This window comes from Solenopsis invicta, chromosome 7, assembly GCF_016802725.1.
Source record: "Solenopsis invicta isolate M01_SB chromosome 7, UNIL_Sinv_3.0, whole genome shotgun sequence".
NCBI lineage: Eukaryota > Metazoa > Arthropoda > Insecta > Hymenoptera > Formicidae > Solenopsis > Solenopsis invicta.
Genome location: NC_052670.1, coordinates 12,757,100 through 12,784,505, shown reverse-complemented (window position 1 = coordinate 12,784,505; position 27,406 = coordinate 12,757,100). Strand labels below are relative to the sequence as shown.

The window sequence follows — 27,406 nt, the reverse complement described above, 5'->3', positions numbered from 1 at the left end:
AAAATATTTCTTCGATAAATTAATTGTTATTCTAAAGAACGATGTTTAGAAACATTAGAAACATCATTTTATGCTTGTTGTTTAATATTAAACAGAGATAAAATAATATTTTTAATGAAATTTCTAATTTATTTCTTAAGCTTTTGAACGCAGAAAAATTCTAAATCAGGAAAATTCTAAACAATAGCAAATTAAAAATATATAATTTTGTAATACAAGATACTGTGTTTCATTTAAACTAAACTAATTTTTTTTAATTTTTTCTATGGATAGTCATATTACTTTTTTTCTTCCACCGATTATGTAGTACATTAGATATTTATAAATCACGTCCTAAATAATAAATATTTTATTACTCTAAAATCTGTCAAACAATACTCTGTCGAATGTAATCGTTCAATTTTCAATAGAAAATATTAATTATAAACAAAGTTATTCAATACAATAAAAATGGGAGGCATATTACCTCTCTTCTCCTCTATACAATTCTCTATTGCCAAATATTTAAAGTTTTTAACTTGTTTTAAGTTTTTAACGCTTGTTAACTTCGATCGTTTTAAGAAATTTTAAGTGATACTTTTTATAATTTATTATAATAGAAAACAAATATAATGCATAAAAGTATAATACAAATTGTATACAGTTATAAAATTGCAATAAAATGATAAAATATTAGAATAAAATTATATTTTTATAGTAACACAAAATAATTATAATTAATATTAGAATAATAGACACAATTTTTACAAAACTTGATAGACGTTACTATTTCAGTAAGTATAACTTTAAAGTCCATATAAGTATACATACATCGCATCCTTTGTTTTACTCTTTTAAAACACTTAGCCTGATAACTTGCCATGCTAAACACTAAAACAAACCATTAAAATAAACTTATAATAAAACGCGGTATGCTTATGCGCTATGGAATCTGTAGTATAATCATATATGTAAATATATACAAGGTAATTATTAATGGTTTGAACAACTCTTTACCATAAGAGATGACTTACTGGCTTCACTCAAATAAGTTATATGGAGCGCAGGTAAGTTTGCTTTTCTTTTGTTTTATATGTATGCTTGATGTTCTGCATCGTTTGAAATCTTATACGTCTTATTTAAACAATTAGGTGAATTGTTAATGATTAAAACAAAAATAAATAATTATTACGTTTCTTGATTTTTTGAGCGGATAAAATTGGTCCATAAATTGAAAGAGAATTATTAGTATATTTGAGGGATAAAATAAATGTCGAACGAGACTAATTTTATATGTTTTTATTAAAAAAAGCTGTTTTTTACATTTAATATTACAAAATAACTAATAATTATAAATATGATTGCTAGTCGTTGACACCATCTTGAATAAATCCAAATCATTACTTATACAAAACAAAGTTTGCAGCAACATTCCAAAAATATTGTATACTGTACTTTATTTACGAGTAATACACGTCATTAGACAAACACAAAGAAAGAGTTTTGCTTTTCATAATTAAAAAATTATAAGATAGAATAAAAAACGCATCGTTAAAGAATTTTCCTGCTTTAATTCTTTGCTCTTGAAATTAATAGTAAAATAGTTTTTATTCGATATTATGCATAATAAAGAAATTGAAGAAATAATTTGCATAAATCAGAATCTGATGTATTTTATAAAAAATTAATCCAAGCAAATTATTGGAAATAAATTGCCATCTATTAAACAAGTTTTAAGTTTGCTATTTTATAATTTTTGATTAGTAAAATTAAGTGTATGGGATAATGGAAGATTGATGATACAAGACGTGTGCTAATTTTCCGAGAGAAAACGAGAATCCTAACTAGAGAAGTAAAGCATTGCTTTGCTAAATTAAAAGCTTTGTACGAAGAATCGAAATATTGAAGAAGCTAAGCTCAAGCTGTTCCTAATTTCTCAAATTTCTCACTTCTTGTATCATCAATCCTGCACTATCCCATATATTGATTTTTACTAATCAAAAATTGTGAAACAGCACACTTAAAACTTGTTTAATGGATAGCAATTTACTTCCAATAATTTGCTGGAAATAATTTTTTATATCTTGTCACGCAAATTATTTTTTAAAGTTATTATAACAAATAGTGCATAATAACGAATAAGGAAAATTTCACTATTAAGACATCAAGAGTAAAAAATTAACACCAGAAAATTCTCCAACACTGCTTCTTTTTTTATCTCATAATTTTTTTAATTATGAGAAGTAAAATTCTTTCCGTATCCGTTTAATAACGGTGGCGCATATTGATCCTGAGTAAAGTACAATATTTTTAGAACATTGCTACAAGTTTCGTTATGTATAAGTAGTGACTTGGACTTATTGAAGATGGTGTCAACGACTAACAATTACATTTATAACACAATTATTAGTTATTTTGTAATGTTAACTGTAACAAACCACTTTATTAATAAAAATAGGTAAAATACATGTTTGACATTTATTTTGCTTCCAAACATACTAATAATACTTTTTCAATCCATGAATCATTTTACCAGCTCAAAAAATCGAAAAACATAATAACTATTTATTTTTGTTTTAATCATTAACAATTCATTTAATTGTTTAAATAAGGTGTATAAGACCTCAAACGTTTCAAAAAACTAAGGTACACATATAAAAAAAAGAAAAGTTTTTTAGATCGATTTTTGTGGAAACCAAATTGAAAGCTTAATACAAAGGAACTCAAATATTTAACGAGCCAGCGACACAGGTTGCCATTGTTCGAACAAGTTGAAATTTGGCAAAGAAATAGAAGAAAAAGCGAATTTTATCACATGAAAATTACAACAATCAACATAATATTGCACTTGAGCAGTAAGTTGAGCAAAACTCTATATAAAAAATATAGACATCGCTCTCCTAATAATGTTATATGAGCAAGGCTAAAAAGAATAATTAAAAAATATGCATAAATTAGTCAAAACTATAGGGCACAGCAAAAAAAAAATGCCGCCTGTTTGTTTACATATGGTACGTATACTGTTTTTTTTTTATTTTTTTGCAGAGCAATCCACCGTTTCAAGCAAAAACTCGACGTAGTTCAAAAACGCAACAAGCCACGTGTCTCGTTATTTCATGAAAATCCGCGGAAACGCAGTCATTCGATGATTGCGCGCGAATCCAAAAGGGAGGGAGATTCCTCGTGGAGAATTAAAAATCCGTCATAGACATCGCGAAACGGGAATCCCGCGAATGAAGTGAGATTTGATAAAGCGCAACGGGCGAGCGACATAAAGGCGGCTCTTTGGTAAAGCGGACCAACGTACTCGTACATACATACGTGGTTTCGGCATCGCAAGTACCATGTGGCTCGACAAATTAACTTTTTGCGAAACAATGAAAGCAGGCCACGCATGTTGTCCTGGACGTTTGTCCTACACATCGTGAATGCAACAATTCTCTTTCATTTATGCTACTGTTGACGAAACCTCGCCTGAAAGACAGGGATACATGGTAATATAATGAAAAAAATGTAGAAAAAGAATTATAATTATGATTATGTTTCGTTACTCTTTCTCAATAAACACAGTTTAATATACTTGCTATAAAAAAAAAAGAAATCAATGCAAAAAAGTTTTATCCACCATTTCCACCAAATTGGATAATTTTTTTAGCAGCATCATATATCATGATTTTGATTTCCAATTCAATTTAGTTAATATTTATATTTTGTTCTTAACATTGCGTAATTTTATAGATTAATAATTCATAAGTCACAACATCAATATAGTTAACAATAATAAAATTCAATTTAGAACTTAATTTTAATTGAATTTATCTTCAATTGTGTTCGCTGAGGTCGTCAAATGCAAAAGAAAAAGCGCATAAAATATAGCGGAAGAAAAATAAGCGATTGTAATTAATGGCTCCACTAAAGACAAATGCACATGCAACGAGCCGCCGAATAATTCATGTACTTTTGAGTCATGTCACTCCAGCCATATACTCATGCGGTTTCATGATACCGTGTGTGCGCCGATGAACACAACCGCGTGATAATCCCGTCGAGCCACCGTGTGTCGCATAACAGGCCACACATGACATACGTTACGGTTTCGCTAAATGTGTAATTGCGTGCAACTTCCATCGTTTGTCACGTTCGCACACGCGGTAACGTTATAACGTGCACATGTGTCATATGCTGCAATAGAGTGAGTGCCCGAGCTCGTAAAAAAAAGTTTAATTGCCAACGCATCAGCCGTACAGCTTAAAAATATAATTTTTAAAAATTGAGAAAACTATTAAAAATACGTCCTGAAAGTATAGACTTGGGAAACGAGCGTGTGCACATGCAAAATGCACTCAACTCGATAAAAAACGGCTGCATGCAGTTATTTTTTATGGAATTAATACAAGAAGCATGGTCTATATACTTTATATAGAAACAGAGAAAACATTATGAAACAAAATAAGTTCTAAATTTTCCAATTGATGTCTCGTCACTAACAAAGTAGATAAACTGTTATACTCTAAATAATAAGATTAATTCACAGAAAGAAAGAAAAAATCATATGGTATAAAAATTGTTATGTTCTTCTTGCGCGTAATGTTATAAGGTAATCAAGATTATGAAGATTCTTTATAACTTTCAAAGTATTAATACATAATTCTATGTACATGTCTCTCTATAAAGCTTGTACGTATAGCTATTACTTTTCATACGATATGAATGAATTTATATCGCAATATTCAAAGAGCTAACGGAAAAAATTTTATTTTTACTTGTAACAAAATCCCGATTTAATTTCGATCTAATGTAGCGCAATGAATTATATAATAGTATATAAAACTTTCAATCCTAATTTTTGATGTCGACCGTGTTTTTAAGTGTGTAAACACATATATAAAGAATAAGTTAGAAACATTTAATTTTTCACAATAAATAAATTTTAAAGGACATTAAAATGTTTTTTGAAATTTACCTTGTAAATATTTTTGTCGAACAAATTATTATTAAACTTAATTAATTTTTGTTTTGTGTAATACAACGTTATGCAATCAATTTGTTGCGTGACCTGCTATTCGCGATTGTTAATGAAACACGTTTATATTACAAATCAAATCGTGATATCTTGCATAAGCAGAGAATGAACGACTGGTCGTGACTGATACTATACATACTCGTATATGTTCACGGAGACGACAGCATTATGATTATGGAAGGAGCAGTTCGACCACATTATGCGTCAGTTAAGTAGGAATAGAACCAATTTATAAATTTTGGTACTCGATACTTTGATACTATGTACAATAATATTAGAATTAATTTTTGTGTGTTTTATGTTCTTTACGAATATTTGCCATTAAATTTTCAAATTTAATTTGTATACATTTACAGTTAATGTTTGTCTACGTAAACAATGTATAGGGACTTTTAAATTATTACTCAGGCCAGATATCAATCTCGAGTTCGTCTACAGACTTCAATGATTTTTTCATGGTAAAATTTGTTATCAAATCAATTGCCAAAAAAGACAAAAACTGCTTCTGATAATGATTCGAGATAACAAACTTCTTTATATTATGGGTGGAAAAGTATTTCCTATTTACTGATTATTATACCAACTTATTTAATCTTTATTAATCTTATTGCATAATGTAGTATTAACTTTAGTTAACTTTAATAACATTAACTCCAATACTTAATAACATTGCGTTAATCATCTTTATATTGAGATTATAATGTTTAAATTTAATTATGTTTAATTATGTTAAATAATATTATTTATTGTATGTGTTTTAAGTATTGTAGTTGATATAGATATGGCAGTTATACTTCTGTTCTATTAGCATGCAAAATTAAATTCAATTTTTATATTTATATTTACCTGAATAATAGACGTAAGAGTAATATTATTGTTTTAACAAAAAATAGTAATATCACGATATTAAATCAGTTTAATAATTACTGATGTTCGATTTTGAAAACTTGGCGCGCTCGAATTACTCCAAACAATTAATCACTTAATGAAACCGGCGATATCGTTTCGAATCACTCTTTTATTTTATGAACTATTTGCTCTACTTTCATATTTACTTCTACAATGATTGAATTAATTAAAAAATATCATTTACAAATAATATTTTTATTATACAAATCCATAATAGTTAATAAAAATTGACATTAAAAAAGTAACAAAGTTACATTTATTAAATGTTATTAATAATACCTATTATTTGTGTAGTATCAATTGACTCCTCCAAAAAGACACGGTGCTGCTAATGAGTTTGTCATGAGTAAGAGTACAATAAGAGATTAAAGCCTGCGACAGTGTACATAATTTTTTCTGCTGGATTACTTACGATCTAGAAAATTATTTGAAATTCTACGAGCTTCTTGATACATTTCTAGCAATTTATAAGAAAAATTGCATCGTTTGCTACTGGCTTAAGAAGGTTTATACATTTATTAAACTTCACGTACTCATCGCCAATCCACTAATCCTATATCAAGAGTGGGAGGCACAACAACAGAAATACGCTTCAACATAACTCAAAATGTAGATAAGAGATACGGTATGAGAAGTGGAGGATATTAAAATTTTATGTTACGCGAACACGAGAACTTTTGCTACAATGGCTTTTGCGTGATGGTTGTCATATATGTCTCACAAACTTTGAAAACATTAGATGTATATAATAAAGATTAAGGACGGCATACTCTGATTTCCAGAAACAAAAGAAAAAATAAAAAATTTTTACATGTTTTTAATAACATATATTTGCTATATACAGGGTGATTTAGAACGACCCATGTGTCCCTGTAAAGACGTGTTCTTGGATAAATTCTGAGATGATTTTTTATACACAAAAGTTTGTGTATAACTTACTTTTTGAATTATAAGAGGATAAAGTTAGCGAATTACGGGCCGAGTAGACATGGTATACAAAGACGGCGCAACTCACCGTCTAAATAGTAAATAATGCACGTTTGCGATGTCTACCACTAATACTTCTTCACATTTATTTAACAATATAATAAAATATATTGCTTATAAAAAAATACCGCCCGTAAAATAAAACCTTATAATTATTTACATTCACAAGTTTAGAGATAATACATATAAAATAGGATGCGTTTACTCCTCGCGCTAATAAAATAAAATAAATAAATAAAATATTAGTATACGACACTTATACACATTAAACATCATGTATTAATTTTGCAACACAAAAAAATTAGTTAAAAATATCAATTAAATGTAAGAAAAAAGTTCAGAATTTCTGTCATTAATAAAAGCCGGCTATTAAAAAAATAAAATACATTTGCCAAAAAATTCAACTTTCTTAGCTAAAATTAAAAGTGTACTTTAACGAATAGCTAAAAAAGTGGTAGATTCCCAAATTATTCAATATCTTACGTGCGTAAAACCATACATTAGATAGTAATTGTTTGTGGAACATTGCAACTTGTATTTAATTGTAGCTGTTGTAATAATTAATAAATTAAATGGCAGCAAAAACATTAATCCTATTAACAACATTCTTATTTTAGAGAAACATTTTAGTTGCTATTGTTATATTTTAGCTTCGGCAGCAAATCCTTTCTCTGCTTGTTAGTATTTTGGTATGAAGTATTACAATTGAGCATCAAGTTCACAAGTACGTTAAACTGTATTTACTCGAAATACATAGTATTTACTTACTTTTATTTGATGAAAAAATACCAGTTGAATATGAAATTGTGATATTATTTTTTTGTAAACACTTAATTGCGCGCGAGAGAAACATCAGTAACACTATTACTTATTGTTAGTAAAATAATCAGATCTATACGTTACAAAATTATTTGCATAATTAATATCAATCTCATACTTTTTTTAATATGCAAACTCATTACACGCATAATTTTGACCTCAAAGATAATAACTAATATATAAAAACCTAATGATTATTTTTCTTATATTTGAGCACGATAACGCAAAGCACCTGTCACCGTCACGCTATCATAAGATACTGCCGTAAATAACGCGCGCAAGGGCAGTCGAAGAGTTCCCATGATGGTAAAGAATGGCACACCCTCACAAGCAGAATGCGCATGATCCATAGCTGATTGGTTAGAAGAGAAGGATATAATATAAAAGGAAAGTATTAAATTTCAAGCGCAAGAAAATGTTATACGTATCGATCAATAGTTACGAGGTACAATTCAGAAACTTTTTAAACTAGGGATATACATCAAGAACAGGGACGCATTAAGGTGTACAAGAATATAAAGAAATAGGAAAAACTTGAAACACACTACGCTTGAGGGTAAGCTCATAATAAAATTAATGTTGAAAAAATTAAATTAAAATTTGTAATGATATTGTTATAATTCAAATAATATTTTTATTACATTTATTGCCTAAAATTTTTCATTGCTGTTATTTTGTTTGTTGTAACAATAAATTAATTTGTGTTATATTTTTAATAAATTAATGCCAATACTTACAGTATTGTGTTAGCTTATAATTATTTAAATATAAGTAAATTAAAGTCGTTATTTATCGCTGCGGCCCTATTGTTAGTCGTTCCAATGTATCTTTTTTTTGTCTCCAATGCTATAGCATCTGACAATTATAGTTGTCTCGTTGCAGTGTCAGTCGACGTTTTTGTAACATTAATGATTCTTTACACTCTGTAGATCGACCATAGAGTTTGCCAACATGTCGCGGAAGAAATTACCATTCTGAGAAGCATTTTTCTCGTCTGAAAAAACATTATACAACATTGTCAGTCTCAACATGGACATTATTAAACCTAATGGAAATGCAGGTACTTGCAATAATGACGTTCAAAATAAAACCTATGCTTATAAACATTAAAATTGTTCGATAGACTATCTATATTAAATCCTCTATATATTTTTATTTCTCTATATTTTCTTAATTTAATATATAACAAATATTTAAACTATTCAACTTTGGCAATTCTATAATAGAAATCAATGTCAAACATACGATTAAGATGTTTTACACAATATTGTTGAAAAAAAAGAATAAAAATGTAATGTCTAGTCAATCAGTAAACTTTTATAATTGTGAAAATTTTTTAGCTGCATTGTATTGTAGTTAAAACAATTTTTGTATATACTTACTCAATAATATTTTCCAAATAAAAAATTTATCGACATCTTATTTTTTTCAACAAATAACTTTTTTAATAATATATATTTAAGAAAATTGTTTTAAATGTTAATCATTACAGCATCTATTTCTAGTTGTATTTATTTAATTGTAATCATTAAATTTTAGTATTAAATGATATAAACCCTTCAATTTTTGGTGTGACTAAACTAGAACAAAATTTACTTTGACATATTTTTATATTTACATGTTGAAAATGCGCATTAAGAACATTTAACACAGTTAATAATAAAATCACAATAATCATTAAAAATTGTTATCAATATTTTGCTACGTTCACACAATAACAATTTATTCAAAGATTTGTATAAAGTAATTTAGAATACTCAAAACAATTTTATATAATTAGATGTTTTAATAGAGAAAAAATATCTCCAAATATAAAAATTGTCATGCGCATAATTAATGTACAATGTTTTTAAAATTTTAATATTTGTTATTTAAATTTTTTTAATTGTATTTATTTTCCTCGATACGTTGTAATTTTTCTACATATTTGCCATAGACTACACACACTTATTTCAATAAAATCATTTTTTGTTTAGTTTCGAAGATCTTGATAAAGTTGTTTGCTTTTTAGAACGATTCCAAAAATTTTAGAAACATTTTATTAAAAAGACTCATTTTATCTAGATTTTGAATGGGCAACTCGCTTAAATCGCTTTGTACTGAACATTGTTGGAATTTGGCCGAGTGCTCATAAAAATGCCTACGATAAATTCTTGTCAAACTTACACGTGACATTCGTCATTGCCATCATCCTTTTTGTTGGTGAAATTCCTGCAATACATTCACTAGTGAGAACTTGGGGTGATCTGTTATCAATGATAGACAATCTACAGTTTTCTCTACCGTTCACAATAGCCATAATAAAACTCATCGATATATGGTGGAAGAAAACAGGTAGAAGACACATAAAATCTTACTATTCACATAAAAGTATTCCATTGCATTTTAAATGCATTCTCTTGATTTTCTCTTTTAAGCTCAAAGAACTCCGCACTTTATATATATATAAAAAAAAAAAAAAACGTTTTCTGTCAAATTGACTAAATTTTTTATATGTTGTTGCTTTTAAGATGTTGATTAAAAAGTTTAATGAGTATGATCTCAAAAAGTCCTAACTTTTTAGTTCCAAAGCCCCTCCATTTCTCCAAATTGTGTTTACAGAAATTATATTTTGTTTACAAAACATTACTTATATTCATACATACAGCGCATATTGCATTTGTGTGTGCGCGTGTAAGTGAGTGGTATACAGGGTGTCAGGTAACGATCGCCCGTGGTTTCGTGGATTGATAGATCAAGTAAAACTGAGCAGAAAAGTCCTTTACCATTTTTTAATATTTGCCATAGTTAACGAAATAAAAATTAATAAAGTCTGCGAATAAGCGCGTATCACCGCGCGCAAGGACCGCCCGCCGGTCGCCGAGACGTAGGCAGCCGCGGCTGTAGGCGCGGCGCTGTGCGGTGAGGAAGGAAAAGCAGTAGCTGTTTTTCCCTCCTCAGCGCACAGCGCCGCGCCTACAGCCGCGGCTGCCTACGTCTTGGCGACCGGCGGGCGGTCCTTGCGCGCGGTGATACGCGCTTATTCGCAGACTTTATTAATTTTTTTTTCGTTAACTATGGCAAATATTAAAAAATGGTAAAGGACTTTTCTGCTCAGTTTTACTTGATCTATCAATCCACGAAACCCCGGGCGATCGTTACCTGACACCCTGTATATAGTGATTAATATTAAGTATAATACTCCCTCCATCCAAAAATATGATATACGTTTGGACTTTTACTTGTTTAAAAATATGATATACATTTATAAATTTAATGATTATATTTATAAAATATTTCCAACTTGTCCAATAATACAAAGTTTTACAAAGAGTAATGACGTATAAAAGTATTTCAGTTTAATAATGATGTGGCTGATTAAACAGCTTCTATGGAACATGATAATGTTGATGGTGATCGTCCCTCGCCTTCCTTATTGTGTAACAATTTTTGCATAATACCATTACGTTGGTTAAGTGTTAATTGCTTTGATTTCAAACTTTTTCCACGCACTTTATCACAATTTTGATCAAAATTTGCTATTTTGTAAATACAGCGAATGTCATTTAGATTTGTTTAAAATACGCAGTTGTTTATCTGTTAATTATTTTCAACATTTGTCAACTATTGCAGCGCTATCTATTTATTTGTATAATAACTGTCACTTATTTACATATTTAAAAAAATTTTATTATTAATTATTTTCATTATTCCCACGATTTTTAAGAAATGTATGCCACACACTTTCAGACAAAAAGAGTATCATTTATGAATAAAATTGTATGAATTATAGAGAAAATTAAAGTTACTCACAAAGTCTTATATCATTTTTTAATTTGCGTTATAATTACCGAAATATTAATTATCAAAAATCGCCGGTAATAAGCTCGTATCTACCCAGCTTATAATTACGTGGCGAGATGTGACGATCTTTTAGAATCTTGCTGCAACCCCAACAGCCTCTTTTCGGATCTCTTTAATAAGGCAAAATTTAAAAAATACTAGTCTAAATGTTCGCGCACTGTAGTTTGATTGTTCAAAATGTATAAAATAGTTTATTGTTATAATATAATGATGTAATATACTGTTGAATACGCCCGCGTATAATGTCCGTACGATTCAGTCAAGCGCACTTTCGGAAAACGTTCGTGCACATCTAGAGCGTATTCGTCTCGACACGCCTAGGAGTGATTGTCCTGAACCCAAAGACGTCGCCTAGGAACAACCACTTTGAGTCTCGACTTCAGTATCACCCTTGACGAGGGAACAAATTGTTCGATTAGTACTCTCGCAATTACTATTCTCAAGACTACCTTTATCTTTGCACTTGGACAAGCCAGAAGAAGAAGAGGCCGACTCCGGGTCGAGCGATCTCTTATACTTATACCTTTCGGGCATCTTGATGTTTTATTCCAATTTGCGGAGACAATTCGCAAACTTGTCCTAATTGGCAACCTCGAATCTCTTTTCTGATGTCGTGACGAATACGCGAGAAGCAGCTAAATCAAACGGTGACCGTAAGCTTCGCCAACATCGCCTCAATTACCGCCGTTACCGGCTTGAGATTCCGCAATTTTAAACCCGCGGTCGGCAGATCTATATCGGCTCAATTATCTCCTCAATTATTCTACAGCCGCGCTATTGTGCGACTACGCGTTTCGCGGCGCCAAGACCATATGCCCCAAAGACTGCCGCGGTCTACTCCGAATTTGACGAGTCTAGAGATTTGCTATTTTAATAATTACATGTAAGTGTATGGATGTATCGGTACGCTTTGTCATGCGCGACAATGTGTGTGTGTGTGTGTGTGTGCGTGCGTGCGTGCGTGCGTGCGTGCGTGCGTGCGTGCGTGCGTGCGCGCGTGTGTGCGCGCGCGTGTGTGTGTGTGTGTGTGTGTGTGTGTGTGTGATGTATGTGTACGCTACGCAAAACTAAATAAGATAAAGTATTTAATGATGTCTATTATTACACTAAAGTAATTATTTAATAACAATAAAAGTAGACATTTCTGCGGTTATGCTTGTTCAAATTTTTAATCAGCATTTTAAAATCAGCATTCCTAATCACAATCACATAATATAAAAGATTTAGCCAATTTAATAGATACCCTTTTTTTTGTAAAATGAGCGGGGTCTTTTGAATTATCGCAATAATTTATTTACATCTTTATAGCATATATTTGCTTTCATAATTGTAATAGATTTTAAAGAGATGCTATGTATAAACAAAATAATTAATTTTAAAAATAACTGTTAAAAAAAGAGAAAACATTATTAAAAATCTTTACAAATCTTTACAATTGATATATTTACATACTAAATTAATTTCATAGTTCTGATATTCTATATGCATTGTTTATTGCCAATTTATAGTATAATATATAGTATGATTTATAGTATATTCATGATTTTTCATCTTGAAGATCTTCTAATGGCCATAAATATGATTGCTGAAGACTGGATAAAGGAGAAAACCAATAAAGAACGGTGCATTATGATAAAGCAAGCACAAAACGCCAGAATTATCACAATAGTCTGTTGTTTATTCATGTTTCTAGCCAGCTGTTTAGTCGTAATTTTACCTTGTTTTGGAACGACTGTAAGATATATTACAAATGTCACGGATCCAGTTAAAATCTTGCCTTTACAAACTCAATATATATATGACAAAAATCGAAGTCCATATTACGAACTCACGTACGCCGCGCAAGTCGTGCTACTCATAGTGACTGCTGCATCTTACAGCGGCATAGATAATTTACTTGGATTATTGATATTTCATTTGTGTGGTCAAATGGAGAATCTCAAAGAACGAATAACCAATATGAAACAATTTAAGAATTTTAATAGTGGTCTTGCTGTCATCGTCAAGGATCATATACGATTAATCAAGTTTCGTATTAATTTACTGCATTTATAAATTTATATTATTTATCTTTTAAAATATATATTTTATATCTTTGTTACACTTTAAAATTATTAACATTTTTTTTCAGATTTTTTGATATTGTTGAAAGTACATTTACTATATTATTACTTGGTTTATTACTATATTTTGGTACATTATTTTGTCTATATGGATTTTTAATTGTCGCAGTAAGTTGTAAAAAAAAATTAAATTTGTTTATTAAACATAGAAAATTAATTATTTATTGCATTTTTTGTTTAGAGTTAAGGATATAATAATAAATTATTTTAAATAATATCAACATTTATAATAATAGTTTGAAATATATATAAATTAAGTATTCTAAAATATACAATAAGTATAAAATGAGATAAACGTTACACTGATTACAACAATTAGAGAATTGTCTTTTTTTAATCAATTTCTTACACTATTTTTAAATTATAATTATTTGGAGAATAATTAATGTAAAGTAAAAATAAAGAAATGAGTTTTAAACTGCAAAGGCTCTAACAAAAGTGCAATTTTTATCTATTTAAATACTTAGGCACATTATGCAAATAATGCACAATAATCACAAATAAATGAAAATTTTGCAATATGCAATAAATTATATTATAATATAATTTATGAAGATAATTTCCGTCATTTACGCTCACATTGTTTTATTGATTATTTAGGTACTAACAGAAGGAAAAAAAATGTCATTGTTCCGTTTGATATATCTTATATCTGTAGTGTTAAACGTTTGTGGTCACATGTGTCTATATTGCGTAGTAGGAGAAATTTTAGTAGCCCAAGTAAGTAGTATTATATAAAAAATATATAATAGAAACTCGGCAAATTATTATACCAGTAAGTTATTTATATAGTGTGAAGGAATATATCGTGCAGCATATAATTACGAATGGTATAAGCTGAATCCAGAAGAAGCGAGATCTTTAATTATAATAATGATTCGAGCCAACAAAACCCTCCATATTACTGCTGGAAAAATGTTTCCTATGACACTATCGATGTTTTGCAATGTAAGTGAATTATTAATTATTATTTACATTGGTTATCCAGTATAAATTAAGCTATTGGTACTCAATATATTACCGATCTTTCACGTATAAATTTAAAAATTATATGCATACATATTTACATATTATACATACAAGGCGATCATTAATAAATGTCCCTACTTTTTACCATAGGAGCCTGATTTACCGATGGATATGTATTTCTAACATATTATATTAGAAATTACAAATGCGTGCTCCTATAGTAAAAAGTGGAGACGTTCATTAATAATCACTCTCTATATGAGCGATTTTCTACAAAAATCGAACAAGTCCAAAAAAAATTAAATTAAAAGAAAAAAATAAAGTTACTCTTAAAATTGTTTACATAAATATAATAATTTTTTTCTCTCTTTCTCTCTCTCTCTCTCTCTCTCTCTCTCTCTCTCTCTCTCTTCCCCATCTCCCCCACTCTCTCTATCTTTCTGAACACAAAACATAAAAACAATGTTACTTAATGCTTTAATTATTATTTTGAGAATATGTTTAACAAAAAAAGCAGGAAAAAAAAATTTTTAATGAAGTTCCAAAAACAATTAAATTAATCTTTAACTTTGATGAAACTTTCTCAATCACTTTATTTATGGTTAACTTGAAAACTCTTAAAATGATTTTTAGCGACTTCCATGATAAAATCATTTGTAACATAAAGTATTAAAAATAGGTGAAAATATTTTCTTTCATACGGACAATAACAAATAATTTTTACTTTACTGTAATTTTGATCTTGACCTTTAAAATGGTCAAAGTTATTTTATCGTTCGTTATTAGCAAAATAATCTTCATAAACAGAACTTAATAAAATAATTTTATTTAATAAAATTTGCGTGAAACAAGCAATTGTAAATTTTATTTTGCCTTTAAACAAACACTGGATGCGGTAGTGCACTTAAGGGCGAAATGGGGTGGTTCATGCGTTGCGAAAGTGGAAAGCCGGAAACTCACGTGGGAACAATTGTAAATCTCGTTTTATTCCTAAGTAGGACGAGAGATGAGCCCCTCCCTTTCCGTCGAAAGTCACACATTATATATATAATGTAAATATATTGTAAATATATGTTTATAATACTTTTATTATTATTAAATTTATTATTATTATTATTTAATTAAGTTTTAATTATAAAAATTTTTTTGTTAATAAACTTGTTAATAAACGACTAACAATGATCTTTTTGAAAATTAAGTTCAACTCAAATTTAAAGTTATTTGAGACTAATTGTATGAAGAGAAGTATTTACACACACTTTTATTATTATTTTTTTTTTAATGGTGTTATCATAGGAATCGCCAAAAATCCCATTTCAGACTTTTTTTATTTTAACCGTAAAGAAAGCTTTTGACAAAGTTTCATCAAAATCGTAGGTTCACCGTGTTTAGAACTCCATCCAATTTTTGTACTTGTTCTTATGTAGCATATTGTACAATATTTGACATTAACCGTTCCTCCATAACTGTGATAATGATGCACGTGAGAAAGAAAATTTTATTTAAATATAAAATAATAATTTTTTGACTTTCTATTTATAACATTTAACAAGCTCTTAACAAAAATTTTTACCTTTTTATGTGTTTTTATATAAAAATCTTTCATGTAATATAACAGGTATAAAAACACAGTTCCAGACATTTAAGAATTTGTTTTATTAAAAGTAAAGAACCTGTATAGACTTGTGTAGTTTTCATAAAAAACTCTTCTCATATAATACACATATATACATATATTAAAAATTATGTTAAACATACTTGAAAACAAATTAACAATATCTTATTGTAACAATTTATATTATATTTTTATAAAAAAATAATGTGTATTAAGAAAATAAGATTTTTTATATCATATTTTTTTTAATTATTTAAATGTGAAATATTTTAATAAATATATAATGTAATAATAAAACGAAATTATAGAAATACATGAAATCTGATATTAGATTAATGCAACATTAAGACGATTCTATTTATAGTCTAAAAACACATATTAAGTGCAGATCAATTAAGGAAACATACTCGTATATTACTAAAAATATTTTTAAAATATTTGTAAATACACATGTACTCGTACATATTTTATACTTTTAATAACAACTGTATTGTTTCTTTTAGAAAATATTATATTATTTTACATTTTTCAAATAAATTTCAGGTAATAAAAACATCGGCCGGATATGTATCTGTTCTACTTGCGAGACAAGGTTAATAAAATTTATTTCTAAATCTTGTTTAAGTGTTTCATATATTTTATTTATATATTATATTCATTTAGTAAGACATATTTAAAACAAATACAAAAAGTAGTATATTATTCAAATAATTTAGATTTTGGATTTGTTTTAAATATGTGTTTTATATATAGTATATATATATATATATATATATATATATATATATATAGTATATACACATAAGTTGTAGTAAATCTTAGTCGAATATTCTTTATTTAAATAAAGAAACATTAACAACTTTACAAATCATTGTTTTTAAAAATAGTAAAACCATATTATATGGACTAATAAATTGTAAATAACACACGTTTGCGATGTATACCAACAGTAATGCTTCTTCACATTTATTTATCACTATAATAAAATATGCTTATTAAAAAATACCGTCCGTAATATGAAACCTAATATTTATTGACATTTACAAGTTTAGAGACAATACATACAAAACAGGACGCCTTTACTTCTCGCGCTAATAAAATTAAATTAATAAATGAAATATTAGTATACGACATTGTACACATTAAACACCATCTATCAATTTTGCAACACAAAAAAAAATTAGTTAAAAATATCAATTAAATGTAAGAAAATAGTACAAATTTCTGTCATTAATAAAAGCCGGCTATTAAAAAAATAAAATACATCTGCCAAAAAATTCAACTTTCTTAGCTAAAATTAAAAGTGTATTTTAACGAAAAGCTAAAAAAGTGGTAGATTCCCAAATTATTCAATATCTTACGTGCATAAAACCATACATTAGATAGTAATTGTTTGTGGAACATTGCAACTTGTATTTAATTGTAGCTATTTCAATAATTAAAAAATTAAATGGCAACAAAGACATTAACCCTATTAACAACATTCCTATTTTAGGGACACATTTTAGTTGCCATGGTTATATTTTAGCTTCGGCAGCAAATCCTTTCTCTGCTTGTTAATATTTCGGCATAAAGTATTATAATTAAGCATCAAGTTCACAAGTACTTTAAACTGTATTTACTCGAAATAGATCATCATGCATAGTATTTACTTACATTCATTTGATGAGAAAATACCAACAGTAGCAATATGAAATTGTGATATTATTTTTTTGTAAACACTTTGTTGCGCGCGAGAGAAACAACATCAGTAGCACTATTACTATTGTTAGTAAGATAATTAGATCTATACGTTACAAAATTATTTGTATAATTTTAATCAATCTCATACTTTTTTTAATACGCAAACTCATTACACGCATAATTTTGACCGTCAAAATAATTAACAATTTAAATATTAAAACTTGATAATTATTTCTCTTATATTCGAGCACGATAACGCAAAGCACCTGTCACCGTCACGCTATCATAAGATACTGCCATAAATAAAACGCGCAGTCGAAGAGTTCCCGTGATGGTAGAGAATGGCAACACCCTCGCAAGCAGAATGCGCATGATCCATCGGTGGTTGGTTAGAAGAGAAGGATGATATGAGACGAAAGTATTAAATTTCAAGCGCAAGAAAATGTTATACGTATCGATCAATAGTTACGAGGTACAATTCAGAAACTTTTTAAACTAAGGATATACATCAAGAACAGGGATGCATTAAGGTATACAAGAATATAAAGAAATAGGAAAAACTTGAAACACACTACGCTTGCGGGTAAGCTCATAATAAAATTAATGTTGAAAAAATTAAATTAAAATTTGTAATGATATTGTTATAATTCAAATAATATTTTTATTACATTTATTGCCTAAAATTTTTCATTGCTGTTATTTTGTTTGTTGTAACAATAAATTAATTTGTGTTATATTTTTAATAAATTAATGCCAATACTTACAGTATTGTGTTAGCTTATAATTATTTAAATATAAGTAAATTAAAGTCGTTATTTATCGCTGCGGCCCTGTTGTTAGTCGTTCCAATGTATCTTTTTTTTATCTCCAATGCTATAGCATCTGACAATTATAGTTGTCTCGTTGCAGTGTCAGTCGACGTTTTTGTAACATTAATGAGTTTTTACACTCTGTAGATCGACCATAGAGCTTGCCAACATGTCACGGAAGAAATTACCATTCTGAGAAGCATTTTTCTCGTCTGAAAAAACATTATTCAACATTGTCATTCTCAATATGGACATTATTGAACCTAATGGAAATGCAGGTACTTGCAATAATGACGTTCAAAATAAAACGTATGCTTGTAAACATTAAAATTATTAGATAGACTATCTATATTAACTCCTCTATATATTTTTATTTCTCTATATTTTCTTAATTTAATATATAACAAATATTTAAACTATTCAACTTTTGCAATTCTATAATAGAAATCAATGTCCAACATACGATTAAAATGTTTTACACAATATTGTTGAAAAAAAAGAATAAAAATGTAATGTCTGGTCAATCAGTAAACTTTTATAATAGTGAAAATTTTTTAGCTGCATTGTGTTGCAGTTAAAACAATTTTTGTATATATTTACTCAATAATATTTTCCAAATAAAAAATTTATCAACATCTTATTTTTTTCAACACATAACTTTTTTAATAATATAAGAAAATTGTTTTAAATTTTAATCATAACAGCATTTATTTCTAGTTGTATTTATTATTTGAAATCATTAAATTTTAGTGTTAAATGATATAAACTCTTCAATATTTAGTGTCACTAAACTATAACAAAATTTACTCTGACATATTTTTATGTTTATATGTTGAAAATGCGCATTAAGACCATTTAACACAGTCAATAATAAAATCACAATAATCATTAAAAATTGTTATCAATATTTTGCTATGTTCACACAATAACAATTTATTCCAAGACTTATAAGATAATTTAGAATGCTCGAAACAATTTTATATAATTAGATATTTTAATAGAGAAAAAGTATTTCCAATTATAAAAATTGTCATACGCATAATCAATGTACAATGTTTTTAAAATTTGAATACTTGTTATTTAAATTTTTTTAATTGTACTTGTTTTCCTCGATACGTTGTAATTTTTCTACATATTTGCCGTAAACTACACACACTTATTTCAACAAAATCATTTTTTGTTCAGTTTTGAAGATCTTGATAAAGTTGTTTGCTTTTTAGAGGTATTCTAATAATTTTAGAAACATTTTATTAAAAAGACTCATTTTATCTAGATTTCGAATGGGCAACACGCTTAAATCGCCTTGTACTGAACATTATTGGAGTTTGGCCAAATGCTCATAAAAATGCCTACGATAAATTCTTGTCAAACTTACACGTGACATTCGTCATTGCCATCATCCTTTTCGTTGGTGAAATTCCTGCAATACATTCATTAGTGAGAACTTGGGGTGATCTGATATCAATGATAGACAATCTACAATTTTCTCTACCGTTAACAATAGCCATAATAAAACTCATCGATATATGGTCGAAGAAAACAGGTAGAAGACACATAAAATCTTGGGTACTATTCACATAAAAGTATTCCGTTGCATTCTAAATTCATTCTCTTGAGTTTCTCTTTTAAGCTCAAAGGACTCCGCATTTTATAAAAAAAAAAAAGTTTTCTGTTAAATAGACTAAATTTTTTATATGTTGTTGCTTTTAAGATGCTGATTAAAAAGTTTAATGAGTATGATCTCAAAAAGTCCTAACTTTTGGTTCCAAAGCTCCTACATTTCTCCAAATGGTGTTTACAGAAATTATATTTCGTTTACAAAACATCACTTATATTCATACTTACAGCGCATATTGCATTTGTGTGTGCGCGCGTAAATGAGTGGTATATATAAATTTAATAGAAACCCTTGTTTTTTTTTGTAAAGTGAGCGGGGTCTTTTGAATTATCGCAATAATTTATTTACACCTTTATAGCATATATTTGCTTTCATAATTGTAATAGATTTTAAAGAGATGGTATGTAAAAACAGAGTAATTAATTTTAAAAATAACTGTTAAAAGAAAGAGAAAACATTATTAAAAATCTTTACACAATTGATATATTTACATACTAAATTAATTTCATCGTTCGGATATTCTGTATGTATTGTTTACTGTCAATTTATAGTATAATATATAGTATGATTTATAGTATATTCATGATTTTTCATCTTGAAGATCTTCTAATGGCCATAAATATGATTGCTGAAGACTGGATAAAGGAGAAAACCAATAAAGAACGGTGCATTATGATAAAGCAAGCACAAAACGCCAGAATTATCACAATAGTCTGTTGTTTATTCATGTTCCTAGCCGGCTGTTTAGTCGCAATTTTACCTTGTTTTGGAACGACTGTAAGATATATTACAAATGTCACGGATCCAGTTAAAATCTTGCCTTTACAAACTCAATATATATATGACAAAAATCGAAGTCCATATTACGAACTCACGTACGCCGCGCAAGTCGTGCTACTCATAGTGACTGCTGCATCTTACAGCGGCATAGATAATTTACTTGGATTATTGATATTTCATTTGTGTGGTCAAATGGAGAATCTCAAAGAACGAATAACCAATATAAAACAATTTAAGAATTTTAATAGTGGTCTTGCTGTCATCGTCAAGGATCATATACGATTAACCAAGTTTCGTATTAATTTACTGCATTTATAAAACATATTATTTATCTTTTAAAATATATATTTTATATCTTTGTTACACTTTAAAATTATTAACATTTTTTTTCAGATTTTTTGATATTGTTGAAAGTACATTTACTATATTATTACTTGGATTATTACTATATTTTGGTACATTATTTTGTCTATATGGATTTTTAATTGTCGCAGTAAGTTGTAAAAAAAAAATTAAATCTGCCTATTAAACATAGAGAATTAATTTCTTTATTGCATTTTTTGTTTGGAGTTAAGGATATAATAATAAATTATTTTAAATAATATTAACATTTATAATAATAGTTTGAAATATATATAAATTAAGTATTCTAAAATATACAATAAATATAAAGTGAGATAAACGTTACACTGATTACAACAATTAGAGAATTGTCTTTTTTAAATCAATTTCTTACACTATTTTTAAATTATAATTATTGGAGAATAATTAATGTAAAATAAAAATAAAGAAATGAGTTTTAAAGTGTAAAAGCTCTAACAAAAGATGCAATTTTTATTTATTTGAATAGTTAGGCACATTATGCGAATAATGCACAATAATCACAAATAAATGAAAATTATGCAATATGCAATAAATTATATTATAATATAATTTATTAAGATAACGTCCGTCATTTACGCTCACATTGTTCTATTGATTACTTAGGTACTAACAGAAGGAAAAGAAATGTCATTGTTCCGTTTGATATATCTTATATCTATAGTGTTAAACGTTTGCGGTCACATGTGTCTATATTGCGTAGTAGGAGAAATTTTAGTAGCTCAAGTAAGTATTATTATATAAAAAATATGTAATAGAAAGGCGGCAAAGAATTATACCAGTAAGTTATTTATATAGTGTGAAGGATTATATCGTGCAGCATATAATTACGAATGGTATAAGCTGAATCCTGAAGAAGCAAGATCTTTGATTATAATAATGATTCGAGCCAACAAAACTCTCCATATTACTGCTGGTAAAATGTTTCCTATGACACTATCGATGTTTTGCAATGTAAGTAAATTATTCATTATTATTTACATTAGTTATCCAGTATAAATTAAGCTATTGGTACTCAATATATTACCGATCTTTCACGTATAAATTTAAAAATTACATGCATACAGATTTACATACATACAAGGTGATCATTAATAAATGTCCCTACTTTTTACCATAGAAGCCTGATTTACCGATGGATATGTATTTCTAACATATTATATTAGAAATTACAAATGCATGCTCCTATGGTAAAAAGTGGAGACATTCATTAATAATCACTCTGTATACGAGCGATTTTCTACCAAAATCGAACGAGTCCAAAAAAAATTAAATTAAAAGAAAAAAATAAAGTTACTCTTAAAATTGTTTACATAAATATAATAATTTTTTCTCTCTTTCTCTCTCTCTCTTTCTCTCTCTCTCTCTCTCTCTCTCTCTCTCTCTTTTTCTTTCTCCCCCTCCCCTGCCCCTCTCTCTATATTTCTGAGCACAAAACATAAAAACAAAGTTACTTAAGGCTTTAATTATTATTTTGAAAATATGTTTAAAAAAGAAGAAAAAAAAAAAATTTTGAATAAAGTTCCGAAAACAATTAAATTAATCTTTAACTTTAATGAAACTTTCTCAATCACTTTATTTATGGTTAACTTAGAAACTCTTAAAATGGTTTTTAACGACTTCCATGATAAAATCATTTGTAACATAAAGTATTAAAAATAAGTGTAAATATTTCCTTTTATACGGACAATAACAAATAATTTCTACTTTACTATAATATTGATCTTGACCTTTAAAATAATCAAAGTTATTCTATTGTTTGTTATTAGCGAAATAATCTTCATAAACAAAACCTAAAAATAAAAATAATTTTATTTAATAAACTTTGCGTGAAACAAGCAATTGTAAATTTTATTTTGCCTTTAAACAAACACTGGATGCGGTAGTGCACTTAAGGACGAAATTAGGTGGTTCATGCGTCGCGAAAGTGGAAAGTCGGAAACTCACGTGGGAACAATTGTAAATCTCGTTTTATTCCCAAATAGGACGAGAGATGAGCCCCTCCCTTTACGTCAAAAGTCACACATTGTATCTATAATGTAAATATATTGTAAATATATGTTTATAATACTTTTATTATTATTAAATTTATTATTATTATTAAATTAAGTTTTAATTATAAAAATTGTTTTGTTAATAAACTTGTTAATAAACGACTAACAATGACCTTTTTGAAAATTAAGTTCAACTCAAATTTAAAGTTATTTGAGACTAATTGTATGAAGAGAAGTATTTACACACATTTTTATTTTATTTTTTTTTTTTAATGGTGTTATCATAGGAATCGCCAAAAATCCCATTTAAGATTTCTTTTATTTTAACCATAAATAAAGCTTTTGACAAAGTTTCATTAAAATCGTAGGTTGACCGTGTGTAGAACTCCATCCAATTTTTGTACTTGTTCTTATGTAGCATATTGTACAATATTTTACATTAACCGTTCCTTCATAACTGTGATAATGATGCACGTGAGAAAGAAAATTTTATTTAAAATATAAAATAATAATTTTTTGATTTTCTATTTATAACATGTAACAAGCTCTTAACAAAAATTTTTACTTTTTTATGCGTTGTTATATAAAAATTTTTCATGAACAAGTATAAAAACGCATTTTTCATATAACAAGTATAAAAACACAATTTCAGACATTTAAGAATCCGTTTTAAAAACGGTAAGGAACCTGTATAGACTGTATAGTTTTCATAAAAAACTTCTCATATAATACACATAAAAACATAAATTAAAAATTATAATAACAGACTTGCAAACAAATTACCAATATCTTATTGTAACAATTTATATTATATTTTTATAAAAAAATAATGTGTATTAAGAAAATAAGATTTTTTATATCATATTTTTTTAAATTATTTAAATGTGAAATATTTTTATAAATATATCTTTTTATAATATAATAATAAAACAAAATTATAGAAATACATGAAATCTGATATTAGATTAATGCAACATTAAGACGATCATATTTATATTCTAGAAACACATATTAAGTGCATATCAATTAAGGAAACATATTCGTATATTACTAAAAATATTTTTAAAATATTTGTAAATACACATATACTCGTACATATTTTATATTTTTAATAATAACTGTATCGCTTTTTTTAGAAAATATTATATTGTTTTACATTTTTTAAATAAATTTCAGTTAATAAAAACATCGGCCGGATATGTATCTGTTCTACTTGCGAGACAAGGTTAATAAAATTCATTTTCAAATCTTGTTTAAGTGTTTCATATATTTTGTTTACGTATTATATGCATTTAGTAAAACATATATTTAAAATAAGTGCAAAAAATAGTATATTACGCAAATAATATAGATTTTGCATTTGTTTTAAATATGTGTTTTATATACATATATATATTGTATATACACATAACTTGTAGCAAATCTTAGTCAAATACTCTTTATTTAAATACAGAAGCTTTAACAACTTTACACATCATTGTTTTTAAAAATAGTAAAACCATATTATATGGACTAATAAATTGTAAATAACGCACCTTTGCGATGTGTACCACCAGTAATGCTTCTTCACATTTATTTATAAATATAATACTAAAATATTATAAAAAATTACCGCTTGTTATACAAAATCTAGTAATTATTGACATTTACAAGTTTAGAGACAATACATACAAAATAGGATGCGTTTACTTTTCGCGCTAATAAGATTAAATTAATAAATGAAATATTAGTATACGATATTGTACACATTAAACACTATCTATATTAATTTTGCAACACAAAAAAAATTAGTTATAAAAATCAATTAAATGTAAGAAAATAGTTCAAAATTTCTGTCATTAATAAAAGCCGGCTATTAAAAAAATAAAATACATTTGTTAAAGATTTAACTTTCTTAGCTAAAATTAAATGTGTACTTTAACAAATAGCTAAGAAAGTGGTAGATTTCCCAATTATTCAATATCTTACGTGCGTAAAACCATACATTAGATAGTAATTGTTTGTGGAACATTGCAACTTGTATTTAATTGTAGCTGTTTCAATAATTAATAAATTAAATGGCAACAAAGACATTAACCGTATTAACAACATTCCTATTTTAGGGACACATTTTAGTTGCATTTTAGATGGTTATATTTTAGCTTCGGCAGCAAATCCTTTCTCTGCTTGTTAGTATTTTGGCATAAAGTATTATAATTGAGCATCAAGTTCACAAGTACTTTAAACTGTATTTACTCGAAATAGATCATCGTGTATAGTATTTACTTACATTCATTTGATGAGAAAATACCAGCAGTAGCAATATGAAATTGTGATATTATTTTTTTGTAAACACTTTGCTGCGCGCGAGAGAAACAACATCAGTAACACTATTACTTATTGTTAGTAAGATAATCAAATCTATACGTTACAAAATTATTTGTATAATTATTATCAATCTCATACTTTTTTTAATACGCAAACTCATTACACGCATAATTTTGACCGCAAAAATAATTAACAATTTAAATATTAAAACCTGATAATTATTTCTCTTATATTCGAGCACGATAACGCAAAGCACTTGTTACCGTCACGCTATCATAAGATACTACCATAAATAAAACGCGCAGTCGAAGAGTTCCCGTGATGGTAGAGAATGGCAACTCCCTCGCAAGCAGAATGCGCATGATCCATCGCTGATTGGTTAGAAGAGAAGGATATAATATGAAAGAAAAGTATTAAATTTCAAGCGCAAGAAAATGTTATACGTAACGATCAATAGTTACGAGGTACAATTCAGAAACTTTTTAAACTAGGGATATACATCAAGAACAGGGACGCATTAAGGTATACAAGAATATAAAGAAATAGGAAAAACTTGAAACACACTACGCTTGAGGGTAAGGTCATAATAAAATTAATGTTGAAAAAATTAAATTAAAATTTGTAATGATATTGTTATAATTCAAATAATATTTTTATTACATTTATTGCCTAAAATTTTTCATTGCTGTTATTTTGTTTGTTGTAACAATAAATTAATTTGTGTTATATTTTTAATAAATTAATGCCAATACTTACAGTATTGTGTTAGCTTATAATTATTTAAATATAAGTAAATTAAAGTCGTTATTTATCGCTGCGGCCCTATTGTTAGTCGTTCCAATGTATCTTTTTTTTGTCTCCAATGCTATAGCATCTGACAATTATAGTTGTCTCGTTGCAGTGTCAGTCGACGTTTTTGTAACATTAATGAGTTTTTACACTCTGTAGATCGACCATAGAGTTTGTCAACATGTCGCGGAAGAAATTATCATTCTGAGAAGCATTTTTCTCGTCTAAAAAAACATTATGTAACATTATCATTCTCAACATGGACATTATTGAACCTAATGGAAATGCAGGTACTTGCAATAATGACGTTCAAAATAAAACGTATGCTTATAAACATTAAAGTTATTAGATAGACTATCTATATTAAATCCTCTATATATTTTTATTCCTCTATATTTTCTTAATTTAATATATAGCAAACATTTAAACTATTCATCTTTGGCAATTCTATAATAAAAATCAATGTTGAACATACGTTTAAAATGTTTTACACAATATTGTTAAAAAAAAAGAATTAAAATGTAATGTCAGGTCAATCAGTAAACATTTATAATTTTGAAAATTTTTTAGCTGCATCGTTTTGTAGTTGAAAAAATTTTAATGTATACTTGGGGTGATTTGATATCAATGATAGACAATCTACAATACTTAATAATATTTTCCAAATAAAAGTTTATTGACACCTTATTTTTTTCAACACATAACTCTTTTAATAATATAAGAAAATTGTTTTGAATTATAATCATTACAGCATTTATTTCTAGTTGTATTCATTTAA

At 27.4% G+C, this 27,406-nt stretch overlaps 2 protein-coding genes and 1 long non-coding RNA gene across 4 annotated transcripts; 2 read left to right on the top strand and 1 right to left on the bottom strand.

Moving 5' to 3' along the window:
- Positions 1 to 398: 398 nt before the first annotated feature.
- Positions 399 to 26,953, bottom strand: LOC120358199. The gene is made up of 5 exons (XR_005575159.1): positions 25,802 to 26,953; positions 20,135 to 20,179; positions 17,924 to 18,971; positions 7,667 to 8,711; positions 399 to 3,453 (listed from the first exon to the last, which is right to left on the bottom strand). It is a non-coding gene; the product is annotated as an uncharacterized LOC120358199 (long non-coding RNA).
- On the top strand, positions 8,657 to 16,886 carry LOC113003672 (odorant receptor 43a). 2 transcript variants are annotated; one of them, XM_039451399.1, is made up of 7 exons: positions 8,657 to 8,777; positions 9,782 to 10,051; positions 13,254 to 13,587; positions 13,692 to 13,791; positions 14,284 to 14,403; positions 14,476 to 14,631; positions 16,811 to 16,886. In XM_039451399.1, exons 1-7 carry the CDS (start codon positions 8,747 to 8,749, stop codon positions 16,862 to 16,864), a joined length of 1,065 nt encoding a protein of 354 aa, XP_039307333.1. In that variant the 5' UTR covers positions 8,657 to 8,746; the 3' UTR covers positions 16,865 to 16,886. The 2 variants fall into 2 exon arrangements, with proteins under 2 accessions (XP_039307333.1, XP_039307332.1); XM_039451398.1 differs by having other exon boundaries at positions 13,119 to 13,587.
- Positions 18,922 to 24,784, top strand: LOC105193998 (odorant receptor 43a). The gene is made up of 7 exons (XM_026134102.2): positions 18,922 to 19,037; positions 20,033 to 20,302; positions 20,979 to 21,447; positions 21,551 to 21,650; positions 22,145 to 22,264; positions 22,337 to 22,492; positions 24,709 to 24,784. Exons 1-7 carry the CDS (start codon positions 19,007 to 19,009, stop codon positions 24,760 to 24,762), a joined length of 1,200 nt encoding a protein of 399 aa, XP_025989887.2. The 5' UTR covers positions 18,922 to 19,006; the 3' UTR covers positions 24,763 to 24,784.
- Positions 26,954 to 27,406: the final 453 nt, after the last annotated feature.

Coding starts and splice junctions, on each gene's coding strand:
- LOC113003672 (XM_039451398.1), top strand. CDS start 8,747: ATGGACATTATTAAACCTAATGGAAATGCAG. Junction 8,778..9,781: donor TAAACCTAATGGAAATGCAG/GTACTTGCAATA, acceptor CATTTTATCTAG/ATTTTGAATGGGCAACTCGC. Junction 10,052..13,118: donor TATATGGTGGAAGAAAACAG/GTAGAAGACACA, acceptor TTCATCTTGAAG/ATCTTCTAATGGCCATAAAT.
- LOC105193998 (XM_026134102.2), top strand. CDS start 19,007: ATGGACATTATTGAACCTAATGGAAATGCAG. Junction 19,038..20,032: donor TGAACCTAATGGAAATGCAG/GTACTTGCAATA, acceptor CATTTTATCTAG/ATTTCGAATGGGCAACACGC. Junction 22,265..22,336: donor GAGAAATTTTAGTAGCTCAA/GTAAGTATTATT, acceptor TTATTTATATAG/TGTGAAGGATTATATCGTGC.